The sequence below is a fragment of the Lissotriton helveticus genome, chromosome 11 (genome assembly GCF_964261635.1).
Source record: "Lissotriton helveticus chromosome 11, aLisHel1.1, whole genome shotgun sequence".
Classification (NCBI taxonomy): domain Eukaryota; kingdom Metazoa; phylum Chordata; class Amphibia; order Caudata; family Salamandridae; genus Lissotriton; species Lissotriton helveticus.
The window spans coordinates 69813817-69841233 of NC_136072.1; the positions used below are offsets into that span (position 1 = coordinate 69813817).

Sequence of the window (27417 nt, forward strand, 5' to 3'; positions counted from 1 at the left end):
AACAGCACCAGAGGACGTGGCAGAGGAAACAACAACTCCCGCTCCTCTGCCCCAAACAAACAGTGACTCTCTGTCACTGCCCCCCGACCATTTAACACCTGTCGGGGGGAGACTACAGCAGTTCCTGCCCGTCTGGAGAAACATCACCACAGACAGGTGGGTGCTACAACTTGTCCAGTACGGTTATTGTCTAGAGTTAAAGTCCACTCCACCCAACATTCCACCAAGGCAACGGCCTATGTCCGCAGAGCATTTGCACTTATTGCAGCAGGAAGTAGTGGCGATGCTGCAAAAAGGCGCAATCGAGCTCGTGCCGGTGGAGGAGGAGGGCACAGGGGTATATTCCCTGTACTTCCTTATTCCAAAGAAGGACGGATCTCTCAGACCCATTCTGGATCTGCGTCCCCTCAACCTGTATATACTGTCAGAACATTTCCATATGCTTACACTGCAACAGATTCTTCCCTTGCTGAACCAAGGGGACTTCTTGGCAACCTTAGACCTCAAGGATGCTTATTTCCACATTCCACTACACCCGTCCCACAGAAAATACCTCAGGTTCACTATCCAAGGCAAGCATTATCAGTTCAAGGTCCTACCCTTCGGAGTGACCACAGCCCCAAGAGTGTTTACCAAGTGTCTGGCGACAGTAGCGGCGCACCTCAGGAGGCAGAACATCCATGTCTACCCCTACCTAGACGACTGGCTCGTTCAAGCCAAGTCGGAACAACAGTGCGCCGCGGACATGTCGACTACCATTCACCTCCTTCACGATCTGGGCTTCTCGTTGAACTACCCAAAGTCGCATCTTCAGCCGGCGCATGTCCGGCAATTTCTAGGTGCGACAATCAATACCCTGACGGCCATGGCTCAGCCAAACCAAGTCAGGATAGACAGCATGCAGGCGCTTATCCAAAAGTTCAGACCACAACACTCGCTTCCAGCGAGAGTGTTCATGCAGTTGATTGGCATGATGGCCTCCTGCATCTTCATAGTCCCTCACGCTCGTCTACATATGCGTCCGCTCCAGGAGTGCCTAGCACATCAGTGGACACAGGCTCAGGGACAATTGACAGACCTAGTGTTGGTTACCAGTCGGGCATACGACTCTCTGCATTGGTGGACTCCACACAACCTTTGCAAGGGCCGACTGTTCCAAGACCCAGTGCCACAGATTATCCTGACAACGGACGCATCTCTCCAGGGATGGGGAGCTCATCTGCTCACTTACACGGTGCAGGGACTATGGTCGACGCAGCAACAGAAGATGCACATCAATTATCTGGAACTGATGGCAATCTTCATGGCGCTCAAGTCCTTCATTGTACATCTGTGCAACAAGGTGGTGTTAGTCCGGACGGACAACATGACCGCGATGTACTACATTCAAAAGCAGGGGGGCACCCACTCGCCACAGCTGTCTCATCTGGCTCAGAGCATGTGGAAGTGGGCCATTCAGAGGAACATTCTCCTAATGGCAGAACACCTCCCGGGCAAGGACAATCAGATGGCGGATCTGCTCAGCAGATACAGCCATCAAATGCACGAGTGGGAGCTACACCCATCTGTACTCCACCCGTACTTCCAGCAGTGGGGTCATCCGGAGATAGACCTGTTTGCCACGAACGAAAACGCAAAATGCCAACACTTTGCCGCCAGGTTCCCTCACCCACAGTCGCAGGGGAATGCGATATGGATGAACTGGTCAGGCAGATTTGCGTACGCTTTTCCGCCAGCCCCTCTGATACCGCTGGTGGCAAGGAAGCTGAGGCAGCACTCGATGACTCTCATCCTAGTTGCTCCAACGTGGGCGCGCCAAGCATGGTACACCACGTTCCTCGAACTCTCGGTGGTACCGCATCAAAGGCTGCGCCTCACGCCCAGGCTTTTGACGCAGAACCATGGAGACATTCAGCATCCAGATCCGCAACAGCTCAACCTGGCGATCTGGCTCCTGAAGTCCTAGAGTTTGGCTACCTTCGCCTACCTCCAGAATGCATGGACATCATCAAGGAGGCAAGAAAGCCAACTACCAGGGCATGCTATGCTGCAAAATGGAAGTGTTTCGTCATTTACTGTACAGCCAATAACATCAACCCGCTAGATGCATCTATCCCTAACATCATTTGCTATCTGTTACATCTTTACAAGTGCAACCTGGCGTACACTTCCATTCGGATACATCTATCCGCCATAGCAGCTTATCTTCAGAATAGGCAGCATCTCTCTGTCTTCAGAGTGCCTGCCATTAAAGCTTTTCTTGAAGGCCTAACACGAGTCATTCCCCCAAGAACACCGCCAGCTCCGGTGTGGAACCTCAATGTGGTCCTCACCAGACTAATGGGACCACCTTTTGAGCCACTACACTCGTGTGAACTGCAGTTCCTAACGTGGAAAGTAGCTTTTCTAATTGCTATTACATCACTGAGGCGTGTTAGTGAGCTGCAAGCGCTCACAATCCAAGAGCCATTCATTCAGATTCATCCAAATAGGGTAGTACTACGTACTAACCCCAAATTCCTTCCCAAGGTGGTGTCACAGTTTCATCTCAACCAAACTATTGACTTGCCGGCATTCTTCCAAAACCCACAAACGGTGGCGGAAAGAATGCTTCATACTTTGGATGTCAGAAGGGCGTTGATGTACTACATGGACAGGACACAACACTTTAGGAAAACAAAACAGCTTTTTGTTGCCTTCTCGCCACAGCACAAGGGCAACCCTATTTCCAAAGCAGGAATAGCCAGGTGGATTGTTAAGTGCATCCAGATATGTTATCAAAAGGCAAAACGTACCTTGACAATACCCCCAAGAGCACACTCCACGCGCAAATTGGGGGCATCTATGGCTTTCCTGGGGAACATTCCCTTAGAAGACATTTGCAGAGCAGCCACGTGGGTTACACCACATACCTTTACAAAACACTACTGTGTTGATGTACATTCCAAGCAGCAGGCAGCTGTAGGACAGGCTGTTCTCAAAACACTTTTTCAGGTTTCTGCAGCTGGCACAGGCAACCGCCGCTAATGGAGGGACTGCTATTTATTCTATGCAAAAGATATGAATTTAGCAGCCCACATGCCTCGAACTGAATATGCTACTTACCAGTATGCATCTGTTCTTGGCATGTAGGGCTGCTAACATTCATATCGCCCACCCTCCTCCCCGGGGCCTGTCGCAGCTGCAGACATACTCTTGTATTCAATCATTAGCATGGACATCCTTTACACTTTACACTCCATCTCTGCCACAATGGCTAAAAACAATCTGGGGATGGAGCCGATGCCCATGCGCACTGTAGTCCAGGGGAGGAGCCACCTATCTCAGGATACTTCGAAGACTCTTCCAGGACAACAATGTGCGATCATCCGGACCCAACACTAGGCGGCGATCTAATGCAAAGATATGAATGTTAGCAGCCCTACATGCCAAGAACAGATGCATACTGGTAAGTAGCATATTCATTATGCCACCCCTGGCTGGCCATCCAAAACTGACACAACTGGCTGCTTGACAGCTGGGGCAAGGTGGTGTAATCACCCTTTGCTTTAGATATAGTATTCCTATATCTAACCCTAAAATGGACACATATATTCCTATCAGTCACTCCTATGGCAGGCCTTAACAATCCTGAAGGCAGAGTGCTTGGAATAATGTGAAATGGTGCTCTGGCATGAGCTGAGCCCGTTTGCAGCTTTCGGAACCAAGTCCTAATAGCTGTTCCATGATAACGCATACCATATACTCTCAAGTGCATTATAATCCTCGCGGTTATATGCCAACTCTGGTATCGCTTTATCAAAACATGTCGAGTAAGGTGTCATACGAATTGGAATACTAACCCCTCGCCAATTCTGGCGACGGGGTTAGCATTCCACCCTCCTAGAGGGACACGACATGTTGGTAACCTGTAACCCCGGTTAAAGTCAGACATAGCCTCAGCTCCACAAGATGGATGCTGCCACCGAGACACAAGTCTGCCCCCCTGCTGCTGGGAGTCCTCCCAGCACAGGAGGCAAGGACAAAGGGTTTCCTGCCAGGGGCGGTGCCAGCACCGTCTCAGACAGGATTTTGTGTATTCTAGGTAGGCAGGGCTTTAGAGGAAGGTGACTGCAAGTGGCACCCCGGTGCTCACTGTGCATAGGCCGGCTTGAACCAGTTCCAGGGGCACTCCAGCCCCTGATCTGGGGAAAGCCCGCCAAAGAACAGATGCATACTGGTAAGTAGCATATTCATTACCTACATCTGGCCCTTAAATGTTTTCTATTCTATGTTGTAAAGAAATCCTCTACGTGTGCTGTGGTGCCCACGCAGATTATCACGGGTTCCGAATCTCTCGCTTTTACCCTCTCCCTATCACCTCAGCAAGCTGTGAAGGGCCTTCTAGTATATCGGCCTCTGGGCCCTGTGGGGTCCTTTTTTGAGGACCTCCAGCAGGTCCTAGCCACACTAGTTCTTAGATCAGAACATTGTCTCTTGGCGGGAGATTTTAACTTCCATATGGAAGATCGGCAGGCTAAGGACGTTGTGAAGCTATTAGATATCACATCTGCCCTGGGGCTGCTCCCCTATCTTTCCGGCCCGACCCATGATAAAGGCCACACATTAGACCAGGTCTTTTCTACCTCACCAATTACGGTCACTGCACTCGTGCCTGTATTGTGGTCTGATCATCATCTCGCTCATTTCCAAATATCTGGCACTGAGAAACCATCTATCAGAGCCCCCAGGCAACTGGGAAGGAACTACAGGGCGTATCATCAGGTCTCCCCTGACATGTTATCTCAGGCCCTGGTGAATCATCCTTTCTCCGTCACGGGGGATCTGGAGCTCGATCTAGAGACCCTGCAGTCCTGGCTCTTAGCTAGAGTGAATGAACTAGCGCTTGCACAGCCCCCTAGATCAGACACCAAACGATCTTCGGCCCCGTGGTTCACGGCAGAGGTCGCTCAATCCCGCAGACAGTGTAAAGCCGCTGAACGTGCATGGAGGGCCTTTTATGACGGGGAGGCTAAAGAGACCTATAAGGCCATGATGAAATCATATCATGCTTTAATCTTACAGGCTAAGAAGTGTTACTTTGCTAGGAAAATTGAGGAAGCAGCCAACTCCTGCAAGGAAATCTTTCAGATCGTACGTGAATTCACTACTTCCCGCTCGATCTCGGACCAGGAGGCTCCAGATGAGAGCTGGGCGAATACCATTGCTAATTTTTTTACAACTAAAATTAGACAGATTCAGGAGTCCTTCTCTCCGAGACTGGCAGGGGACCATTTGACTCTGTCTAATGAGATAGCACACCAGCCTATCTCTGGCCCGGCCCTTCTGGATTTTCCGCCCCTCACAATGGCTTCATCTCTAGCTCTGATGAGGAACCTGAAATCTGGCTCACCTTGTGATCCTTGCCCGGCAAAATTTTTAGCCATAATGGCTGATGTTGTTAATCCATTAGCCAATCCTATTCTGAATCTTTCTTTGAGTCAGGGATTTCTGCCACCTTCCTGGAAACAGGCTATGGTGATTCCCCTTCTTAAAAAGCCCAATCTTGCCCCAGAGGTTCCATCCAACTATCGGCCTATTTCGCTCCTTCCAGCACTGACTAAAATCCTGGAGAAGCACGTTCATAGCGTGCTTTCCAACTTCCTGGAATCTAATGAGCTTCTTCATGCGTCTCAATCGGGCTTTCGATCCAACCTAAGCACTGAGACGGCGCTTCTGGAAGTGTCAGAGATTATAAAGGAGGTGCTGGATGACGGAGGCAGGGTGATGTTAGTCATGTTAGACTTGTCGGCGGCTTTCGACACCGTCCCCCATGAGGATCTCCTCATAAGACTTCATGACAACGGTCTTGGGGGGACGGTGCTGAACTGGTTTTGTTCCTTCTTAGCCAACCGCCGGCAAACGGTCTGGGTCCCTCCTGGATCTGCCGAAATGCCGCCATTGGGAGTCGGAGTTCCCCAGGGCTCAGTGCTGAGCCCAACTCTATTTAACATCCTCATGACCCCTCTGGCGACTTTGGTGGAGTCCTTCGGGGCCCAGATCGTCTCATATGCTGACGACACCCAGCTTTTTTTCACCTGCCGTAAGAGCGAAGAATTCGATGGGGAAAGTATCCGTGAGTGCCTTGGGGCTGTTTTTAACTGGTTCCATCTGAACAGCCTCAAGTGTAACTCGGATAAATCTGAGATACTTTTCTTTGGATGTCCTCTGGAACCGAACTGGCATGATTGGTGGCCTGTTGACATGTTCCCTCCGGCTCAGGCGTCCATCTGGGCTAAGAACCTGGGAATTAAAATTGATAATGGGCTAACGCTTAATTCCCAGGTGGCTACCCTTACTGGAACCTGTTTCGGCATCCTTCGGATGCTTCGAAAGTTTTTTCCTCTTTTGTCCCAGGAACACCGGAGAATAATTGTACAGGCCCTCATCGGATCCAGATTGGATTACGCCAACATTCTGTACTTGGGCCTCCCAGAATACCTTCTACAGCGCCTGCAGGTGACCCAGAACGCGGCAGCACGAGCAATTTTTGGATTGCATCGTCGCGCCAGTGCCTCAAACCTGCTGCAATCCCTCCATTGGCTTCCCATACGGAAGAGGATAAAGTTTAAGGCTCTGACATTAGCTCACAAGGCACTGCATGCCACGGGTGCTAAATACCTACAGAAAAGGTTGGCTTTTTACCGGCCGACGCGATCTTTAAGATCGGAGTCTTTGGCCCTGGCCGCGATCCAGCGTATAAAGAGGGCACGCCTGGGAGGGCGATCTTTTAGATACCTGGCCCCTCAGTTGTGGAACTCCCTTCCCTTGTCGTTGCGGTCCACGTCCAATCTGTTGGCCTTTAGAAAGGATCTTAAGACCTGGTTATTTTCGAACTAGATTTCTTCTGTCTCCTTCCTCTGTGTTTCCTGTCTGTTGTTATGTTTTTCAGCTTCCTTTTCTGGGTCTGGAGCATAAAAGCGCCGGGACACTCCTTTGGAGTAGCCGTTGCGCTATACAAGACCCATATATAACATAACATAACATAACATAACATAACATAACTATTCGATCCAGGTCTTTGGTTCACCCTCCTTTAGATCTTACTCGCAGAGCCCTCATTCTACTAACAAGGTGCTTAGCAATGAAGGAACAGCCAGAAGAATCACGTACACACCGATTTGAAATATATTCCGAGTAGCAATTGTGAGGCGAGTGAGCCCAGCACTGGTCGTGCTGCCTCCCTGAGGGAATTCTGGTCTATCCATACCTCTGTTCATTCATCCATCCATTCTTAACTCCATTATCCATAACTGTATCCACCGGTTTCTCCACCATCCATCACTCCTTTGGTATCTCAGCTTTTTCTATCATTCTTTTTTATGTCCTCCCATCCCATCCATAAACCTATTTCTCCCTCAACCATTCTTCCTTTCTTTCCTTATGCAGGTAGAGTTGCCACCCAAGAGCGTCTCGTATTGTAATCTACCCAAAGCTAAAAGTCAATAAAAAGGCGCCTTCTCTTATCTGCTGCTTGGCACAGATGGTGTTCTATCCTTCTCCAGCAATGTATCTTTCCGGCTTATTGAATGTGTTGCCTGCACTATTGTAGGTTTAAGACTTCTCCAAGGATGCAACAATGAAAATCTTTTTATTCAGAGGTTTATGGAGCTGTGCTCCACTTGACGGACATAAGCAGGATAGTGATTAAAAGAAAAAGAGGAAAGGTGCACCTCCTTGTCCCCTGAGGGCACTTGGAAGTCTGAAGAAATACTGTTTAGCCTCAATTCTGCCACCAGGTAAGAACATTGTAGTATTCTTACTAGACATTCGTGTGAACAAGGTTTTCATAGATGCACTCTTGTGTGATCGTGGTAACGAGATTAGCAAAAATGAAAAGTGCACTCCTTTTGGGAGCTTTCTTTCAGTTAAATTATCTGAGAAATGTACATGTTAAGGTACTTGACTTGAATTTGTCGTCTACACAGTGAAGCGAGAACCTGCACCTTCCCCAGTTCCTTCCGAGCCATCCATGTCGGAAGATGAACTTGAGAAAAAATCAAAGGCCATTATCGAGGAGTATCTGCACCTCAATGACATGAAGGTGAGCTGGCAGAAGTGGGAATGAGAAATGTCCTTGATATTTGAGGAAGGGTACCAATGATTGCTATGTCAGATCTTGCCATTATAAACCTAATAAGTAGTGCTGTCTACTTGTTCTTCCTTGCAGGAAGCCCTGCAGTGTGTCCAGGGTCTGAATTCACCCACGCTACTCTTCATTTTTGTGCGAAATGGCATAGAGTCTACTCTAGAGAGAAGCAACATTGCTCGGGAGCGCTTTGGTTTGCTGCTCTACCAACTAGTGAAGGCTGGCAACATGTCGAAAGAACAGTACTATAAAGGGTGAGCTGCTGGAGATCGGTTAGCCTCGGTTTTGTATGTGTCTGGAATGGTCGCAATTAATCAAATTGTACAGATCTGTAGCATAAGGCTTTTGATGGTGTTCGGAACTGTGCTATGGGCTGGGGTTAAAGGGTTCTACCATTAGTTTAATACAACAAGGGAATACATGTCCCGAATTACCCTTGCTCTTCATGGAATCTGGTAGTTAAAACAGTGAAATAACAGGCTTCACTTTCTTTAAAGCATCCACACCCTAGTTTGGAACCTATGCTCAACAATACAACAGTGTCCCTTGTATCTGATAGAGACATCTAGCCGCAGATTCCTTAACTTAGAATATCCCCCGGCATCAGACCGGATCCGGAATTTTTTTACAGCAGCGCCTCTGCTCGTCGGGGGACAGCGCCACACAACCCCGCCCTGATGTCGTCCACATACGTGATGTCAGCGAGGTCATATAAGTTCCCCCCCCCCCCCCCCCCCCGGTGCGCTGATGTCAGTTTCCTCCTGTTCCGCGGTTCCTCTGGGCTGTTTTAGGCCTCCTTTTCGAAGCGTCACGTCAGGAACAGTGTTATGTTATGTTATGTTAATAACATTTATTAGGCGCAACAGCTGCCCCAGCGAAGGGGCGTCCTGGCGCCTGATCATATGCAACAACACAACAGATCAGAGCTAACAGAGGGGGATATTAGCCTACATAGATGAACAAGTGGGTTTTGATGGCCCTTCTAAAAAGGGTCAAGCTGTTAAGGGCCCGAATATGAACAGGAAGGGAATTCCATAAGTCTGCCGCCAACACGCGGAAGGAACGTCCTCCCATCCTGCTAAGCCTGAACCTAGGCTTATTCGCCAGATACTGGGCTTCGGATCTAAGGGATCGCGTGGGGACATAAGAAGAAATAAGGCCTGTCAAGGCCGGAGGAGAAGAAAGCTTTAAGATCTTAAATGCCAGACAGAGAACCTTGAATTTGATTCTCTGTCTGACCGGAAGCCAGTGCAGAGAGGCCAAGACAGGAGAGACAGGACATCGTCTCGGAAGACCTACAATGGCCCGTGCAGCAGCATTCTGCACCCTCTGGAGCCTCGTCGCCTCAGCCTGATTGACTCCAAGGAGCAAGGCACTCCCGTAGTCTATCCGTGAGAGGATAGAGGCCTGAACCACCAGTTGACGTGTGGGAGGGTCGAAAAATTTGAGAACTGGTCTAAGTCCTCGCAGAATGCCATAGCAGGTGGCTGCTGTCTTCTTTGTATGGCTGGCAAAGGAGAGGTTAGAATCCAGCCATACCCCCAAATTTTTTACTTCTTCCACTGGGATAGGCATCGCCCCCAGTTCGAGAGGCCACCACTGGTCTCCCCAGAGTTCCGCCTGCTTCCCCACAATCAGGACCTCGGTCTTTTTAGTATTAAGCTGTAAGCAGTTGTTACGCATCCAACTAGCCACAGCTATCAGTCCTGCCCGGAATCTGGGTGCAGTCACCTCAGGGTCCCCACTGAGTGTCACCGCCAGCTGCGTGTCGTCGGCATACGATGTCATCGTAAGGCCATATTGCCTGACGACAGCAGCCAGCGGTTTCACATACAAGTTGAATAGTGTGGGGCTGAGGGCAGAGCCCTGAGGGACTCCCAGTTCCAGAGGATGACACGAGGACTGGCCAGGTGGAATGGCTACTTTAAAAGACCGGTCCGAGAGGAATGAGCGGAACCACTTAAGAGCCTTCCCGACAATCCCTACTTCCTCCAGACGCCGCAGCAAAATGTCATGAGACACCGTGTCGAACGCGGCGCTCAGGTCTAACAATAGGAGCGCCGCGGTCTGCCCCGCGTCTAGCACTGATCGCAAATGCTCAATCATAAAGAGCAAAGCCGTTTCAGTGCTATGTTGCGCACGAAACCCATTTTGAGTCTCGTCAAGGATGTTATTACGCGAAAGGTGGGCAGACAGAATGGTATTCACGTGTGCCTCCGTAACCTTGGCGGTCCAAGGCAGGAGGGAGATGGGCCGGTAGTTCTCCGGGAGCAGGGGGTCAGAATTCGGTTTCTTCAAGATGGGTTTGACCACAGCCTGCTTCCAGGGTAATGGCACCACGTGTGCGATGCCTTCGGGCTTTAAAACTTGTAATTTCTGTTCGCGGTAGATGTCCGCATCACGGTAGCCCCGTATGAAGCTTCTCTCGGCACGGCTGTCTGGTCGAAGTCGTCTCGGTCCCCGGCCTCTTCATCGCCGGCAGGTCCCTCTACTGTCCGGTTCGGCCGTTGATCGCTCTCTGGGGCCAGGGGCCGTCGCTCGCCACTTGGTAAGTCAAGGCGCTTGTCGTCGAGGTCTTCAACCTCTCTTTCTTCTGTTGTCGGGGGCACTGGTTCCCGGAACACTCCGGACGTGCGCTCTCGAAAGTCACCACCCTCTATCCGCCCTTTCCGGGTGTGGGGGTGACTCGGGTCCAAATGGAGGCATATGCCGCAGCTTTGCAGGCCTCCCTTGGGTCCTCTCCCATTCCTAGGGGCATCCTCGGGGCCTTCCGCTTCTTGTGGGGTCCCCAACAGACTTGCCGGCGGGTTCGCCCCCGGCACCAATTGAGCCTTTGCCCCCCAGGAACGTCAGATTTGGTGTTGTTAGGGCGCGGCCCGGTTGGGTCCCCCTCTGTGGTCCACATGGAGTCGTCCGGGCGCGGCCCAGCTGGGTCCCCCTCTATGACCCACGCCGCCTCTTCCGCGCTGCATAGCCCCGCTGGGCTCCCTGTGGTGCCACAGGTGGCTGCCGGTGCTCATAGCCCTGCCTTGAGCACACCTTGGGCTTCCGGGCAGGCGGCCGTCTGTCCGGGGTCGATGCCATTCCAGCGCTGTAGGCTCGTCTCCCCGGCTCCACCTCCGCTTCTTTCTCCGGAGTCAGAGCCTATCATGGATGAGGGAGAGTCGGCGCAGGTGCAGCGCCAAAAGCTTGCCTCCCTAGCTCGGGCGCCTTCTCCTTCTTCGGAAAGGGAGCTTGTCATAGTTTCGGCACCGGACGCCGCCGACTCGACGCTGAGTCGGCTATTGACGAGGCATGATCGGCGCCGGCACGTGTCGTTTTGGCGCTGTGTCGATGCCGGGTTGTGGATTCTTCTCTAGAGGCCTCTGGAGAAAGTTCGGCGCCACCCTCACGCCTGGCAATGCCAGAGGTATTGTTGCCAGTGCCCCCTATGGAAACTTGTGGAGCCTCTTCGAGAGCTCCCAAATCCGGCAGGCTCTTCGCCTCCCCAGGGGCCCCATCAGGATCCTCATTCTTCAATGGGGCTCCCTTCCGTGGGGCATTGGTCGCACCTTCAGTGTCTTGGGAGGGTCAGCTTACAACCCTCCCTCACTGATGAGCTGTTGTACCCTCCGCGAAGGGCTACCTAGGCTAGTGCAGCTTTTCTGAGAGTGGTCTCCTTGGCCACTCGCATTTTAAACATGCAACCCCCTTCTGCCCCCTCGTCTGTGGACCCCTTGCTTGAGGTTCTTCACCGTGGGTCCGGGAATGTGGAGCCGCTTCTCCCCTTTTAGGCTTCCCTTTATGATGCCCTTTTGGATACCTGGGAACGGCCTGCTTCAGGTGGCCCGGTGGCTCGTTCAGTTTTGCACCTCCATCGTTCAGCTCCACATGATCCTGTTTGTCTTTTTTGTGCACTCTGATGCACAGGGGTTTGTGTTGCAGACTGCCTTTCCTTCCCTGCCCCCACTAACACTTCCTCCCTCTCGGGAGTCCAGATGACTTGAGTCTTGGGGTAGGAACATCTTTGCATCCACTAGTGCATCCCTACGGTCTTTAAATACAGTGTGTGTTTTGGCTCGGGCTACATCTGACCTGTGGGACTCTGCAGATTCTTTGCTTTCTGCCACCTCTGATCGTGCCAGCATTGATCTCCTTCACCTCCTCCGGGATGGCCGCAACCTTGCTGAATTCACAATCCGCTCAGCCTTAGATTCTGCGGATTCTTTATGCCGAACTCTGGTGGGTTCTGTTGCCTTAAGGCATCACGCTTGGTTGCGAGATAGCGTCTTCCCTGAAAATATCCGGGAGTGACTGGTTGACTTACCCTTTGATGGGGTTTTGCTGTTTGATGCTCATGTCGAATCGGGGGTTCACCGGCTCCTTGTGGGCTTTCATCCTCCCACTTAGGCCTTCTTAGGTCTGACTTCCGTGGTGGTACTTTTTCATTTAGCATCCTTTCGATGCGCTCTGTGTTTAACATGGGCAGTGAGCCTCACATCTTATTTTTCTGTGGTCAAGGGTAATTACCCTTTTATTGGCATCTCTTGGATGCAATTTGCTTTGAGCTGACTGTTGACTTGCTGTGGCAGTGTTCCACAGGTTGCTGTGTCTGGTCCTCTGACTGTGGTATTGAGCCGGTGGCTCAGCTCGGTAATGTCATACGGCTCGGAACTCATGTTCACGGGTTCGGTTTGTTACTGCGCTCTTTTGGCTTGGCTTTATTGCCCTAAGGGGTGTTTCCCATTGTTTGGAATGTGCATGCTCCATGTGGGGTACTTGTATGCTATTATATAGCTCTGCTTAAATCACCTGGGCCTGGAGATCCTGTGGGCTCCATGCGTCGCTTGGTGGTCCGTTGTGCAGCCTGGTGCCATCTTCTATACGCCATGGTCCTCCTGCCTGTTTCACCTCCTTTGGAGGTTTCATGATCTCCTCTTCTAAAGCGGCTTCTACCTGCCCTTACTGTACTAGGTATGATCCGGGATGGACATGTTCATGCTCCTAGCTAGTTCTGTCTTTACATATTTATATGTTTATACATTTATGTATCCATGCTGGTTGCCTTGGTATTCCTTTTCCTACGTCGCCACCTCCTTTCGAGGCTTCGAGGTCCGGACCAATATCTCCATGTGTGGGAGAGCTTTTCTGAGTTGTTGCACGTTGCCCAAAGGTTCCTCCTTGGTTCCACTTACTGGGGTGGTTTTCCAATTTGACAACTGCTCCCTTTTTTGGTGTTAGACACTGTACTTGCCTTTTCTGGAGTGTTTGGCCTCGGATTCTGAGACTCTTCTCATGATTCTTTACCTTGGTGTTTTTGTCCACTTCCTTCAGTTATGCCTCTTTTCAAATTATCATCTACTGTTGTAAAAGCTACGCCTGCGGGACAGCTCTTCTGATGGCAGTGGTCCTTGGCTACTACCTGCAAGTCTATGTTGTGGGTTGTTTCTCACTTTGGCTTCATACTGCCCAGTCAGGCACTCATATGCTTCTTGTGTACGCCACTTTAAGGTCTCATGGCCGTTTTCCTGCTGCATGTTTCTACCTGCTTCAGCAAGTTTAAAATTGATGCTATTCGCCCCTATTTCCCCTTTTTTGATTGTCTGTGCACTTGGCGTGATTCTTGTCCCGCCGGCTATTCCCAATGCATTGCTCAGGTTCTAGCTCACAGATTTTTCATCCCTTGCCTTTCCAGTATTTTGTTGGTGCTCCGTGTGTTGTGCCGCGGAAAAGTTTCTTATATGACCTCGCTGACATCACGTACATGGATGACGTCAGGGTGGGGTCGTGTGGCGCTGTCCCCTGGCACGCAGAGGTGCTGCTGCAAAAAAATTTCCAGATCCAGTCTGACGCCTAGGGATATTCTAAGTTAAGGAATCTGCGGCTAGACAACTTCTCTACCAGATACATCGTTACCGAAGGTAAGTAACTCGTACTGCCTGCCAGTCAGCAATTGCCCTAAACACTTGGTATGTTCGATAGTCCCACGACATGCAGGATCCCAACCGCTTATAAGGCAACAAGACATTTCTCTAATTAAAGCAATAAAATATCGGTGTAAAAGCAACATGTATTTAGAAATTTTAAAATACTTTTGGGAAGTGTATCTTATAATTTGTTCTAACAGCACATTTGACATTTCTCCACAGACTCCTGGAGATCCTTGAAATTGGGGAAGATATGGAGATTGACATTCCCCATATATGGCAGTATCTGGCTGAGATCATAACCCCCATACTGCTTGAGGGAGGAATCCCCATGTCGGAAGTCTTTAGGTAGGATGAACATAGTTTGCTTTTTCAATGGTTGTGGTGTTGACCAATATTTCTGGAGATAGTTATGCTAGGAGGTCCACTAGGGGAGTTGGGGAGTTGCTCCTTTAGCACTGGTTGGGATCCCTTCCACCACAAACTGTACCTGCTTCTTTTTGCCATTCACTTTATATACTGAATGTCAAATAGAGAGAATCATCTGGCCCTGCCATTTGAGAATTTCCTAAAGCAATTTATGATTTTTGTAGACTACTAAAGCTTCCGGTCTTCATCTTCGACAGTTTGCTCAACCCATAGTAATATACTCGTAGGGCATCAGGGAAAGATCATCCCCCAGACCCACCAAATCTGCAGTTAGTAGCCAGGCTTCTGCAGTAGTTTAATTTTATCACCTGCACCTTAGCGAGAAACTTATAACAACCATTAGAGAGGCTGAGATGTTCTGTCGTAAAGTGATTGTTGTACCGTAATTGTAATTGGTTTGGACAGAATCTAAGGTAACAGTTTGTTTTGCAGGTTTCCCCCTACTTTTTGCCCCCATTTTGACTACTATGTACTGGTGTAATGGCTCTGAAATCTTCTAGACATGACTCAGTGCATGTGCTCTGACCCTTAAATGGTGCATGGTTAATTGACTTGTTCCCAGTTGGCATGGCCTAACTTGTTAGTCCCTAGTATATGGTACCCGAGTTACCCAGGGGCTGCATCCACCAGGGACTGCAGCACTTGTGCCGGCTTGAGTGGGTGAGGTACAACTTGACTCCCAGTCTGCCCCTGCAGACTGGAAGAGCAGTTTAATACTGCTAGCTCAACTGGCAGACATATACGAGCCCTAAGGTGTAGGGTACTGTATGTTAGACAGTGGAACATGTGTTTTTACAAGTTCCAGCAGTAAAAACCCTAAATTGTCGTTTTTACAGAGGAAAGGCTAGTAGCCCCATTGGAAAGTGCAGCGACACAGGCTGGCACCCCAGCCCTGCTAACTTCTGAATTGACTACTCAGGTAGGTACTGTTTGGTATAAAAAAAATCCGTGCATTAAATCTGATTTAATGGTTGAATCAAGTTTAATGTCACTGGTGAGTCCAGCGGAACTCCAAAGGTAGGCAGAGGTAAAGTTAGATAGCAACTTACTCTCTATTTGTGGTAGTGTGGTCGAGCAATAAGGCTTTATCAGAGGACAGTGTTAAGCATTTGTTGTACACACTCAGTCGGCAAATGAATTCACACTCTCAAAGACTGAACTTCAGACCAAATGTTTTTCTATAAAAATATTCTTTTAGTTATTTTATTTTCTAGAACCAAGCAAGCCGGGCACAGGTAAGCAATAAATACTGTACATTAATAATGCAGTTTGTTAACAGTTTGAATTGCAATTGTAAATGTACTTTGGTTTGACTTCAGTATTGTTATTGAGAAAAGCAATGTTTTTTAAATACAGTACATATACTTTGAATGGGATTTTGAGTAAAGTTACAGGTAAGTTAGTTTTGAGATTACTTTTCTTACATAGTGAAGTTTTTCAAACTCCACGCTTAATACTTTTTCCAAGAAAAACAGTCAATGGTATCCTATGGAGGAAAATAGTGTTATCGGTTTAGGGTAAGTATTTGGTAGTGGGGGTTGACTCAGGGGGTCCCCCAAGGGCCGAGGATGCACACTTGTTTCACCGTCAGCAGCACCAGGGCGGCCGGGTGCAGAGTGTTGAGGCCCTATGGTATCCAATGAGGGATAGGAGGCCACCGGTTGGTGGCTGCTGACTAGCAGGCCACTTGGTTGTTGGACCAAAGCTCCTGGACTTTAGCTCAGGGCAAATGGGGAAAGAAAGTAGCTCCAACGGTGCACCCTCAGCGGCACTGGGACGGCCGGGTGCAGGGTGCTGTTTCGACGTCGGGTGCCCTGTTATTTGCAATGGGGAACCTCCGGTTTGCAAAGGCACTGCAGGCTCGGGTACGAAGGTCTTCTGGGTGCGACAACCACTTCAAGAGGTCAGTTGGAATGCTGGGGGTTGGTTTGTGACGGTCAGTTGGGCCACCCAAGGCCGCGGGGCATCGGTTGGAGGGGTGCCTTTTAGGGTTGGATCTTCTTACTAGTTCCTAGTCATGGTTGGGGGTACCTTTCGGATTTAGGCTGCTGAGGTTGACTGGAGGCATGAGGCAGGTCAGGGATCACTGGATCTCGGGTCTGGATCGCTGGGGGGACCTCCTCCTCGTGTTGGGCCACTCAGACTTGGCCAAGGGCATCAGGTGCAGAGTGGTGCAGACTCGCGGATCCTTCCGGAGCTGGAGTCTTGTGTTTGAACAAATCTGGCGTTCACGGGAGGCAGATCTTTGGATTTGAAGGCAGGCGTGTCCTCCGGATTTCTCGAGGTTGCTGGCTGAAGGACACACCGGAATATGCATAGAGCAGGTTCAAGGTAGGGACAGGCCAGTAGGGCTGGGGCCAAGTCAATGGGCATCCTCTTGTTAGCTTTGTCACAGTTGTATGGTCCTTCTTTTTATCCTCTTGTTGCAGGTTCGCATCTGAGGAAGCAGGGTTCAGGGGTGCTCTTAGATACTAGATTTAGGGACGTAACGGGTTACCTGGAAGGCTGGGACCAATGAGTCCCTTCCTTGGGGTGGGTACACCCGCTATTATGCCACCCTCCAGTGGGAGGGGGCATATGGCTCACTCTGGTTGGCTGGGTCACCCATCTGCAAGATGGCTGGGACTGAGAGTTGCGCCTCACAACAGAACATGTCTCGTGGTAGCAGCGGGGGAGCTCAGACACTAGTGTTGGTCATTTTGCAGAGGGCATCTCTAAGATGCCCTCTGTGTGCATTTCTCATTAAATCCCACACTAGCATCAATGTGGGTTTAATGAGCTGAGAAGTTTGATACCTGTACTCTTACACTGACACACTGCCTTTGCAGGCTGCATGTTTTTTTTTGCAGAACAAAGTGAAGAGTCGACATGGCATCCTTGTGTGCCATGCCTACTATCCATTGCCCTGGCATAGATCAGTCACCCCTATAGCAGGGTGCCCTATGCCAGTGGTGAGGGTACAGGTGCTTGAGCCCTGTACCCCTGGGATTTAAGGAAAAATGCACACAGAGGGCATCTCAGAAAACTAACCCAACACTAGTGTCCAGGCTGAGTGTCTGTTTTCAGCTGCCACCACCAGACATGTTTCTGGACCCCTGGGTCGAGAGCCTGCTGCTCTCTTGGGCCTGAAACAATGCACATCCTGGGACGAGGTGTGTGAGAAAGCGGCTCTATATGTACTGGACCAAAGTAAGGTACAGTGTGTATAGAGTCCACAATCCCCAGAGGTATAACAGAGGTTAAAGTCAGGTCTGACTTTACTCTCTAGAGTGGTAGCTTGGTCGAGCAGTAAGGCAGTACCAGAGGACAATGTAAAGCACTTGTTGTACACAGGCTGTCAGCAAAGGATTTCACACACTCAAAGACTGAACTTCAGGCCAATTGTTTTATATCAAAGATATAGTTGTTTTATTTTTAGAACCAACAGGTATCAAAATATACTGTTCTCAATATGAGAGGTCTCAGATGAGTACTTTGCAGAAAGGCAATAAACTTTGTAAACACAATAGGTACAGGGGCCGCAGTAGGCAATACAATTCTAAGCACAATTAGCTGGGTGCACTATGCCAGTGGTGTGGGCACAGGTGCATGAGCCCTGTGCCCCTACAGTCCCCAGGGCCATTCCTGGGCACTGTAAGTGCAGTGATGCCATTAATGGTGCTGGGAGGTTGTCATTACGAACTCCAAAGCACCATAATGGCTACACTGAAGACTGACAAGTTTGATATCAAACTTCTCAGCACATTATACCCACGCTGATGCCAGTGTGGGATTTAATGCCAAATGCACTACAGAGGGCATCTTAGAGATGCCTCCTGAAACCTAACCAACTCCCAGTGTCCTGACTGCGTGGCTACCGAGGCTGCCACCACCAGACATGTTTCTGAACCCCTGAGTCGAGAGCTTGTCGCTCTTGGGGGCCTGAAACAATGCACATCCTGGGACGAGGTGCCAAGCCTCCTCCCCCAGGATGGGCAGGGGACGCTTCTAAGGCATGCAACCTTTTGTGAGCTTCCCCAGGCCAATTGCTGTACTCAGCAACTGGCCCCCACGTATTCTGACCCCCACTCTGGTGGGAAGACATGTGGGAAACCCTAAGTGAGGAAAGGGGGTGTGCAAGCCTGTGCCAACTCCACCCCTCAGGTGGGAGAGGCGAGGTGAACCACAACTCCGGGCTCCCGCCATCTTGAGGATGGGGAGCCCTCTCAAATCAGAGCTAGGACCCTGCCCCCCTCCCACAGGAGTGACTACCCCCTACGGTGTAGTCACCCCAGGACAATGACCAATTGGTCCCTGCCCTTGCCCTACCTGTAACGCCCCTAAATTTAGAATTAAGGGGAACCCTGAACCTTCCTTCCTCAGATCCCAATTTGAAACAAGAAGACGAACAAGAAACAAGAAGACCTGCAGTGCAGCTGCTAACAAGAGGACAGCACCAACTGACTTGCACCCAGAAACCTACAGTCCTGTTGATCCTTGAACCTGCTCCTGCTAAACCCTGGTGTCTCCTGCGGACAGCAACCTCGAAAACCCCAGAGGTCCTGCCTGCCTTGATCATCTACAAGACTGGGATTCCCATGAGCAGTGGTTCTGCTCAAACAGCAACGCCCCTGGTGCCAGCCAGGAACCACGAATCCAGCACACTCTGCACCTGCCGGGCCCGGCCTGTGTCTGAGTGGACAAAGACCACGAGGACATCCCCCCAGCAACTGTGACCCAGAATGATATCAAACTTCTCAGCACATTATACCCATGCTGATGCCAGTGTGGGATTTAATGCCAAATGCACCTTAGAGATGCCCACTGAAACCTAACCAACTCCCAGTGTCCTGACTGCATGGACTCCTGGGGGCCTGAAACAATGCACATCCTGGGACGAGGTGCCAAGCCTCCGCCCCCAGGATGGGCAGGGGAAGCTTCAAAGGCATGCCACCTTTTGTGAGCTTCCCCAGGCCAATTGCTGTACTCAGCAACTGGCCTCCACCAGTTCTGACCCCCACTCTGGCGGGAAGACATGCGAGAAACCCTAAGTGAGGAAAGGGGGTGTGCCAGCCTGTGCCAACTCCACCCCTCAGGTGGGAGAGGCGAGGTGAACCACCATTCCGGGCTGCCGCCATATTGAGGATGGGGAGCCCTGCCCAATCAGAGCTAAGCCCCTGCCCCCCTCCCACAGGAGAGGAGCAGGATAGCGGGGGTAGTCACCCCAGGACAGGGACCCGTTAGTCCCTGCCCTTGCTTTACCTGTAACACCCCTTAAATTTAGTATTTAGGGACACCCTGAACCTTCCTTCCTCAGATCCCGATTTGAAACAAGAAGAAGAACAAGAAACAAGCCGTGCAGCTGCTAACAAGAGGACCACACTAACTGACTTGGTCTCAGAAACCTACAGGCCTGTAGATCCTTGAACCTGCTCCTGCTAAACCCCGGCATCTCCTGCAGACAGCAACCTCAAAAACCCCGGAGGATCTGACTGCCTTGATCATATAAAAGACTGGGACTCCCATGAGCAGTGGTTCTGTTTAAACTGCAACACCGTGGGGCCAGCCAGGAACCGCGAATCAAGCACACTCTGCATTTGCCGAGCCCGGCCTGTGCCTGAGTGGACAAAGACCATGAGGACATCCCCCCCTGGCAACTGTGACCCAGAATCCAGCGCCCAAAGACCCTCCTCGACGATCCCGTCGACGCCTGCAGCCTCACAACCAGGGACCCCTCCAACCACGACCAGCTGAGGGTATGATTTCCCGACACCAAAAGACACCCCTGGACCCGGCGCCCCACGGCCCCCTGTGCCCAACTCCTGGGTGTCTACCTATCCTCCAAGATCCCAACTTACCTTTTGAAGTGGTGGCCGCACCTGAAGAATCTCCGTCCACGAGCCTGCAGCTTTGTTCAATTTCCAAGTCTCCTATTGAATAACATTGAGCGCCCGATGGCTCAAAAGCTCCCTAAACCCAGCCGCCCGAGTGCCGCTGGAAGTGCAGCAACTACCCTACTCTACTTCCCCACTTGCCCTGTGTAACTAACCAGGAGCTCAGCTCCCACAGCCGCGTGGCCTGCCTGCTAGCAGCCACCAACCGAAGGCCCCCTATCCTCCATAGGATAACATTGGGCTCTCTCTGCACCCGGCTGCCCCTGTGCTGCTGAGGGTGTAACAACTGTACCTACCTGACCCTGGGAGACCCACAAGTCTATGCCCAGAACCTTAACTCTGCCAGTCGAGTACTTACTCAAAAGCCGATAACTCACTTTTCTTCCATAGGGTAACATTGACTGGTTTTACTCAGAATTTCTTCTAAGTGTGGAGTTTTGAAACTTTAAAATATTCTTCTAAAATCAGCCGAACAACGAATTCTGATTTACTGACCTGTCTTAAGGAGAAAACTCAGTGCTGTATCTTTCAGCCCAGCACTGAACCTGAAAAGTAATTATAACCGTGATTTACTGTTAACTCAATTTTCCTCCATAGGAAACTATTGTCTGGTTTTCACTGGGAAATCTCCTAAGTGTCCAATTTCCAAACTTACAAATATTTCTTAAAAGTCGCCTGAATGACATAATCAAATTCTTTCAATTGTTTACAGGAGATGCACCAGTGCAGTAAGAAAAAAGTAACGATAACATTACTTACCTGCTAAGTAGGATAACATTGGTGATTCTATGTGAAAAAGATTATGTGTCAACTTTTAAAATACAATAATATTCCTTAAAATTCACAACTTTAACCAAAACGCTTTTACTCAATTGTTTACAGGAGATGTCCCAGGACGGAATCTAGGATCCAGTCCTGTGGTTAGAAAAGTAATCCTTAAAGTAAACTGTTGCATTTAACTAGAAATTCCCATTGAGCTCAATGTCACATTGTGTTTGAAATTGTGTTGCCTATTGCAACAACTGTAACTATCGTACTCAAAAGTCTATTGCCTATTTGAAAAGTATTTAACTAAAGTAACTCATTCGGAGAATGTATATTTTGATACCTTGTTGGTTCTAAAATAAAACAACTATATTTTTATATGCAAAACAATTGGGCTAGAGTTCAGTTCTTGAGTGTGTGAGACCATTTGCTGACAGTGTGTACAAAAAATGCTTTACACTGTCCTCCGATACTGGCTTACTGCTTGACCAACTACCACTTTAGAGAGTAAGGTTATGTTCGAGGCATATGGGCTGCAGATGGTACATTTATGAATAGATCGCCATCTGGTGTTGGGCTCGGATGATTGCACTTGTTTTTCTTCTGGAGAAGTCTTTGTCGTCATCGATGACTCCTCCTCTGGGTGTTAGTGCGCATGGGCATCGGCTCCATCCTTAGATTGTTTTTTTCCGCCATCGGGTTCGGATGAGGATCGAAGCGCTCCGGATCGACTTCGATAAAGAAAGTTATATTCGGCGCGTAACCCTTTCCAATTCGACTGTATTGTTATCGAACACGACTACACTTCCATCTCGACGCGTTTCGAAGAACGACGACTACGAGAAGACCAGCTCGACGTAGTGCAGCCCGGAGTCCATGGAAAGGACTCCATTCAAAAAATGTCCAACGTGTGGTGCTAAGTTCCCACACAAGGACCTACACGAGGTGTGCAACCTCTGCTTGTCCCCTGAACCGGAATTCAGGGACTGGGAGGCCTGTGCAGCATTTTCCTCAAAATCGACGATTAGAAACCGTCGAGCCCGAAGACACGAGGTATCGAGAATGCAGTCACAAGCAATCCCGGAGCTGTTCGAGGACCAGCACCCAGAAGAGGAGGAAGAAGAGGGCGACGAGGCGGGGTCTGAAGCGGACGAGTTCGACGTCGAGGAAATCGACGTCCAACAAACCGTGAGTGACGACGTCCCTTTACCAAAGAACAGACCCCGCACGGTGTCGACCCCGCCCTCGAGCCCGGTCAGACAACCGAAAAAAGTTTCCGACGCCCCGCCTTCGGGCCCGGCAACGAAACCGAAACCGAAACACTCGGTCTCCCATCATGGTGGGTCCGATAAACGACCCACCCCGACATCGACACCGAAGCTCCATATCAAGGAGAGCTCGAAGTCGAAACAGTCCATGTCGGCACCGAAACACGCTTCGACGTCGAAAACAACCTCGACACCGAAGACACACTCGACACGAAGACATCGGATCCGAATAAAATCTCGGTGCCGAAAATACAAATGGACAGTCAGAAGAAAAAACACCTGTCGGACCCGAAAACTGCGGTACCGACACAGGAATATAAAACCGATCCTAAACAAAAGACTCTGTTTATTGATCCACAAACTGGCAAGGTAGTCACAGAACTACCTAAAAAGAGGAAAAATGAACAATCGGACGACAAAACTCCTCCGAAGAAGAGAACAATGGGGACAAATACAACTCCTCCCCCTTCCCCACAACCTAGAGACACACCCTCTTCTCCTACTCCTCACAATAGGCCAACCATTCCTCCCACACGACCATCTACACCTACAACAGATGTAGAAAGTGACACAGGGGAGGGAGAACATCCTGGGGATGATGAAGACACAATCCCAGAGGAGGCAGACCCATGGGAACAGTACAATGTAGGGTCAGATAACGATAACGACCCTGAATTGTATCCGTCAAAACCTTCACCTCCTGATGATAATACTGGTTTTGCGCAACTCATTAATAGAGCAGCAAAATACCACAAGGTAGAACTACATGCAGAACCTCAAATAGAGGATTTCCTATTAGAAACACTGCCTGCTGCACAAAGAACATCAGGAACACTACCAATGCTTAAGGGCCTTCTCAATCACACATTAGAGATATTCAAAGAACCGGTGAGGGCTAGGGTACTGAACCCACGAATTGATAAGAAATATAGGGCTGCTCCAAAAGACCCAATATTCATCAAAGGACAAATTCCTCTAGACTCACTAGTGGTCACAAACGCTCGTAAGAGAGCAAACTCTTTATCTACAGGAGAAGCTCCACCTCCTGACAAAGAGTCTAAGCTAATAGATGCCTCTGGCAAGAGAGTAGCATCTCAGGCGGCAAACAGCTGGCGCATAGCTAATACACAAGCACTACTTGCAAGGTATGACAGAGCGCATTATGATGAGTTAGAAAAACTCATCACACATCTCCCTAAAGAACATCAAAAGAGGGCAGATCAACTCATACAGGAAGGGAAGTTAATTACTAACACTTCAATCAAGTGCGCCCTAGACGCGGCAGACACTGCAGCAAGATCCATAAACACAAGCATCATGTTAAGGAGACATGCATGGCTCAGGGTTTCAGGGTTCAAACAAGAGGTGCAAACTTCATTATTGAACCAACCTTTTGATGAGAAAACACTTTTCGGCACAGGGACAGATGAGGCCTTAGAAAAGATGAAAAAGGATACGGAAACGGCTAAATCAATGGGAGCATTGCAACAGCCGACCCAAAGAGGTTCCTTTCGTAGGTCCACCTATAGAGGAGGATCCAAAAATACAGGTACAAGCCAGCAACAAACCTCTTTTACACCGACATCACCCAGAGGTAATTCTAGAGGTAGTTACAGAGGTAACAACAACAAGGGTAGAGGTCGCGGAAACAACAACAACCTCAACTCTCCAACCCCAAAGCAGTGACTTCATACAGCTCCCCCCAGACCATATAACACCGGTCGGGGGACGCCTATCACAGTTCCTACCTGTCTAGGAAAACATCACATCAGACAGGTGGGTGAGACAAATTATCCAACATGGTTATTGCCTGGAACTCACATCTACCCCACCAAACATCCCCCCCAAACAGCGTCCAATGAAACAAGATCACTTAACATTGTTAAAACAAGAAGTACTATCTCTACTACAAAAGCATGCCATAGAGAAGGTTCCAAAGCAACAACAAGGAACAGGAGTATACTCCCTATACTTCCTAATTCCCAAAAAGGACGGGTCTCTAAGGCCAATACTGGACCTAAGACCTCTCAACGCATACATAAATTCGGAACATTTCCACATGGTCACGCTCCAACAAGTACTTCCTTTACTGAAGAAAGGGGACTTTCTTTCTACACTGGATCTAAAAGACGCTTACTTTCATATCCCGATTCACAAAGCCCACAGGAAATATCTAAGGTTTGTGGTAGAAGGACAACATCATCAGTTCAAAGTCCTTCCGTTTGGTGTCACAACGGCACCAAGGGTGTTCACAAAATGCCTAGCAGTGGTTGCAGCCCACCTAAGAAGACAACAAATACATGTCTTACCATACTTGGACGACTGGCTAATAAAGGCCAAGTCACAAGAAGAATGTCTTCAGAACACACAGAAGACAATTCACATCCTGCACCAACTAGGGTTCACTGTGAACTACACAAAGTCACACCTGCAACCAAGCAAGGTTCAACAATATTTAGGGGCTACTATAGACACAGAAAAAGCCAAAGTATACCCCAATCCAGTCAGGATCCAGACAATGCTTACAATCATAGATTTCAGCCACAACACTCACTAACAGCAAGAGTGTTCATGCAGCTATTAGGGATGATGTCATCCTGCATACTGCTAATACCATATGCCAAACTACAAATGCGTCCGCTACAAGAATGTTTAGCGACACAGTGGAATCAGGCTCAAGGACAGATTACAGATCTGGTGTTGGTAGACGACCGCACACACCGCTCTCTGAAGTGGTGGAACACAACAAACAATGCCAAGGGGCGGTCGTTCCTAGAACCAATTCCACAGGTGACAATAACAGCGGACGCATCGCTCACGGGATGGGGAGCGCATATGGAGAAATATACAGTACAAGGAAGATGGAGTGTGCAGGAAAGAAGGCTGCACATCAATCATCTAGAACTACTAGCAGTGTTTCTAGCATTGAAAGCCTTTCAAATGCATGTTACCAACAAAGCAGTCCTGATCAGAACAGACAACATGACAGCAATGTATTATATTCAAAAACAGGGGGGGGACGCACTCTCTCCAACTATCCAGACTAGCACAGGAAATTTGGAGATGGGCCATTCCTCTAAACATCTATCTGTTAGCAGAACACCTACCAGGAGTTCAAAACCAGATAGCAGACATCTTAAGCAGACAGTCGGAACAAATACACGAATGGGAACTGCACCAACAAATACTGCAACCATTCTTCCAAAGATGGGGACAACCAGAGATAGACCTCTTTGCCACTCATCAGAACGCAAAATGCCAAAGCTTCGCGTCCAGGTACCCACACCACCTGTCGCAGGGCAATGCGTTATGGATAAATTGGTCCAACAAATTTGCATACGCTTTTCCCCCTCTCCCACTAATCCCATTAGTGGTCAGGAAGCTGCAGCAACACTCAATGACCATGATACTAGTAGCACCCACGTGGGCACGACAACCGTGGTTCACCACGCTCTTGCAACTCTCACAAGTGCCACACCAAAAGCTAAGAATTCTACCCATGCACCTTACACAGAACCATGGAGAAATAATGCACCCAGATCCCACACAACTGAACCTAGCGATCTGGCTCCTGAAATCCTAGAATTTGGGTACTTAGATCTACCCCCAAATTGCATGGAGATAATTAAGCAAGCGCGACGTCCCACCACCAGAGCATGCTACGCAGCTAAGTGGAAGAGGTTTGCTATATACTGTACCACTAATAATATCAACCCTCTGGACGTATCAACAAAGGAGATTATTTGCTACTTACTACACTTACAGCAGTGTAATCTCGCGTATACATCTTTCAGAGTACATCTAGCAGCTATAGCAGCGTACCTACAAAACAGGCAGCACATACCCCTGTTTAGAGTGCCAGCGATAAAAGCCTTCATGGAAGGCCTTAAAAGAGTAATTCCACCAAGATTACCACCTTCACCGGTCTGGAACCTCAACGTAGTACTCACCAGACTAATGGGACCACCTTTCGAACCTATGCATAGGTGTGAAATACAATTCCTTACATGGAAGGTGGCCTTTCTTAAAGCCATTACCTCACTCAGGAGAGTAAGTGAATTACAGGCACTGACAATACAAGAACCATTCCTACAATTACATCATAATAAAGTGGTTCTTAGAACAAACCCAAAGTTCTTGCCTAAAGTAATTTCAGCATTTCACATCAATCAACCGGTGGAACTACCAGTCTTTTTCCCAAAGCCACAGACGGTAGCAGAAAGGGCCCTACATACACTAGATGTCAAAAGGGCCATTTTGTACTACATAGAAAGGACACAAAATTTCAGGAAAACTAAACAACTATTTGTAGCATTTTCCCCAACACATAAGGGCAATCCTATCTCTAAAGCAGGCATCGCTAGATGGATTGTAAGATGTATACAAATTTGTTACATGAAAGCGAAGAGAACATTAACTGTTCCTCCTAGAGCTCATTCTACACGTAAGCTAGGAGCATCTATGGCATTCTTAGGAAACATTCCCCTAGATGACATATGTAGAGCAGCAACGTGGTCTACACCACATACCTTTACAAAGCACTACTGTGTTGATGTGCAGGCTACACAACAAGCCAGAGTGGGCCAAGCTGTATTAAAAACTCTATTTCAAACAGTTGCGACAGACACGGGTGACCACCGCTAGGGAGGTAACTGCTGTAGAATCTATTCATAAATGTACCATCTGCAGCCCATATGCCTCGAACGGAATATGCTACTTACCAGTATGCATCTGTTCTTGGCATAGAGGGCTGCAGAGTGGTACATGCCCTCCCTGCCTCCCCGGAAACCTGTGTCTGTCCCAACATTATCTTATTTAGATACACTTACATGGGCATATCTTTATGTATTCTACTACACTACTCCATCTAACCCTACTATGGCAAAACAATCTAAGGATGGAGCCGATGCCCATGCGCACTAACACCCAGAGGAGGAGTCATCGATGACGACAAAGACTTCTCCAGAAGAAAAACAAGTGCAATCATCCGAGCCCAACACCAGATGGCGATCTATTCATAAATGTACCACTCTGCAGCCCTCTATGCC

General features: G+C 49.1%; 1 protein-coding gene across 1 annotated transcript in view; it reads left to right on the plus strand.

Moving 5' to 3' along the window:
- LOC144791478 (eukaryotic translation initiation factor 4 gamma 1-like) overlaps positions 1–27417 on the plus strand; it is a 324564-nt gene that overhangs the window by 230185 nt on the left and 66962 nt on the right. The window contains exons 12-14 of the mRNA XM_078666169.1: positions 7968–8083; positions 8210–8382; positions 14257–14382. Of these exons, the coding sequence (XP_078522295.1) occupies positions 7968–8083; positions 8210–8382; positions 14257–14382 (415 nt within the window). The remainder of the gene's footprint in view (positions 1–7967; positions 8084–8209; positions 8383–14256; positions 14383–27417) is intronic.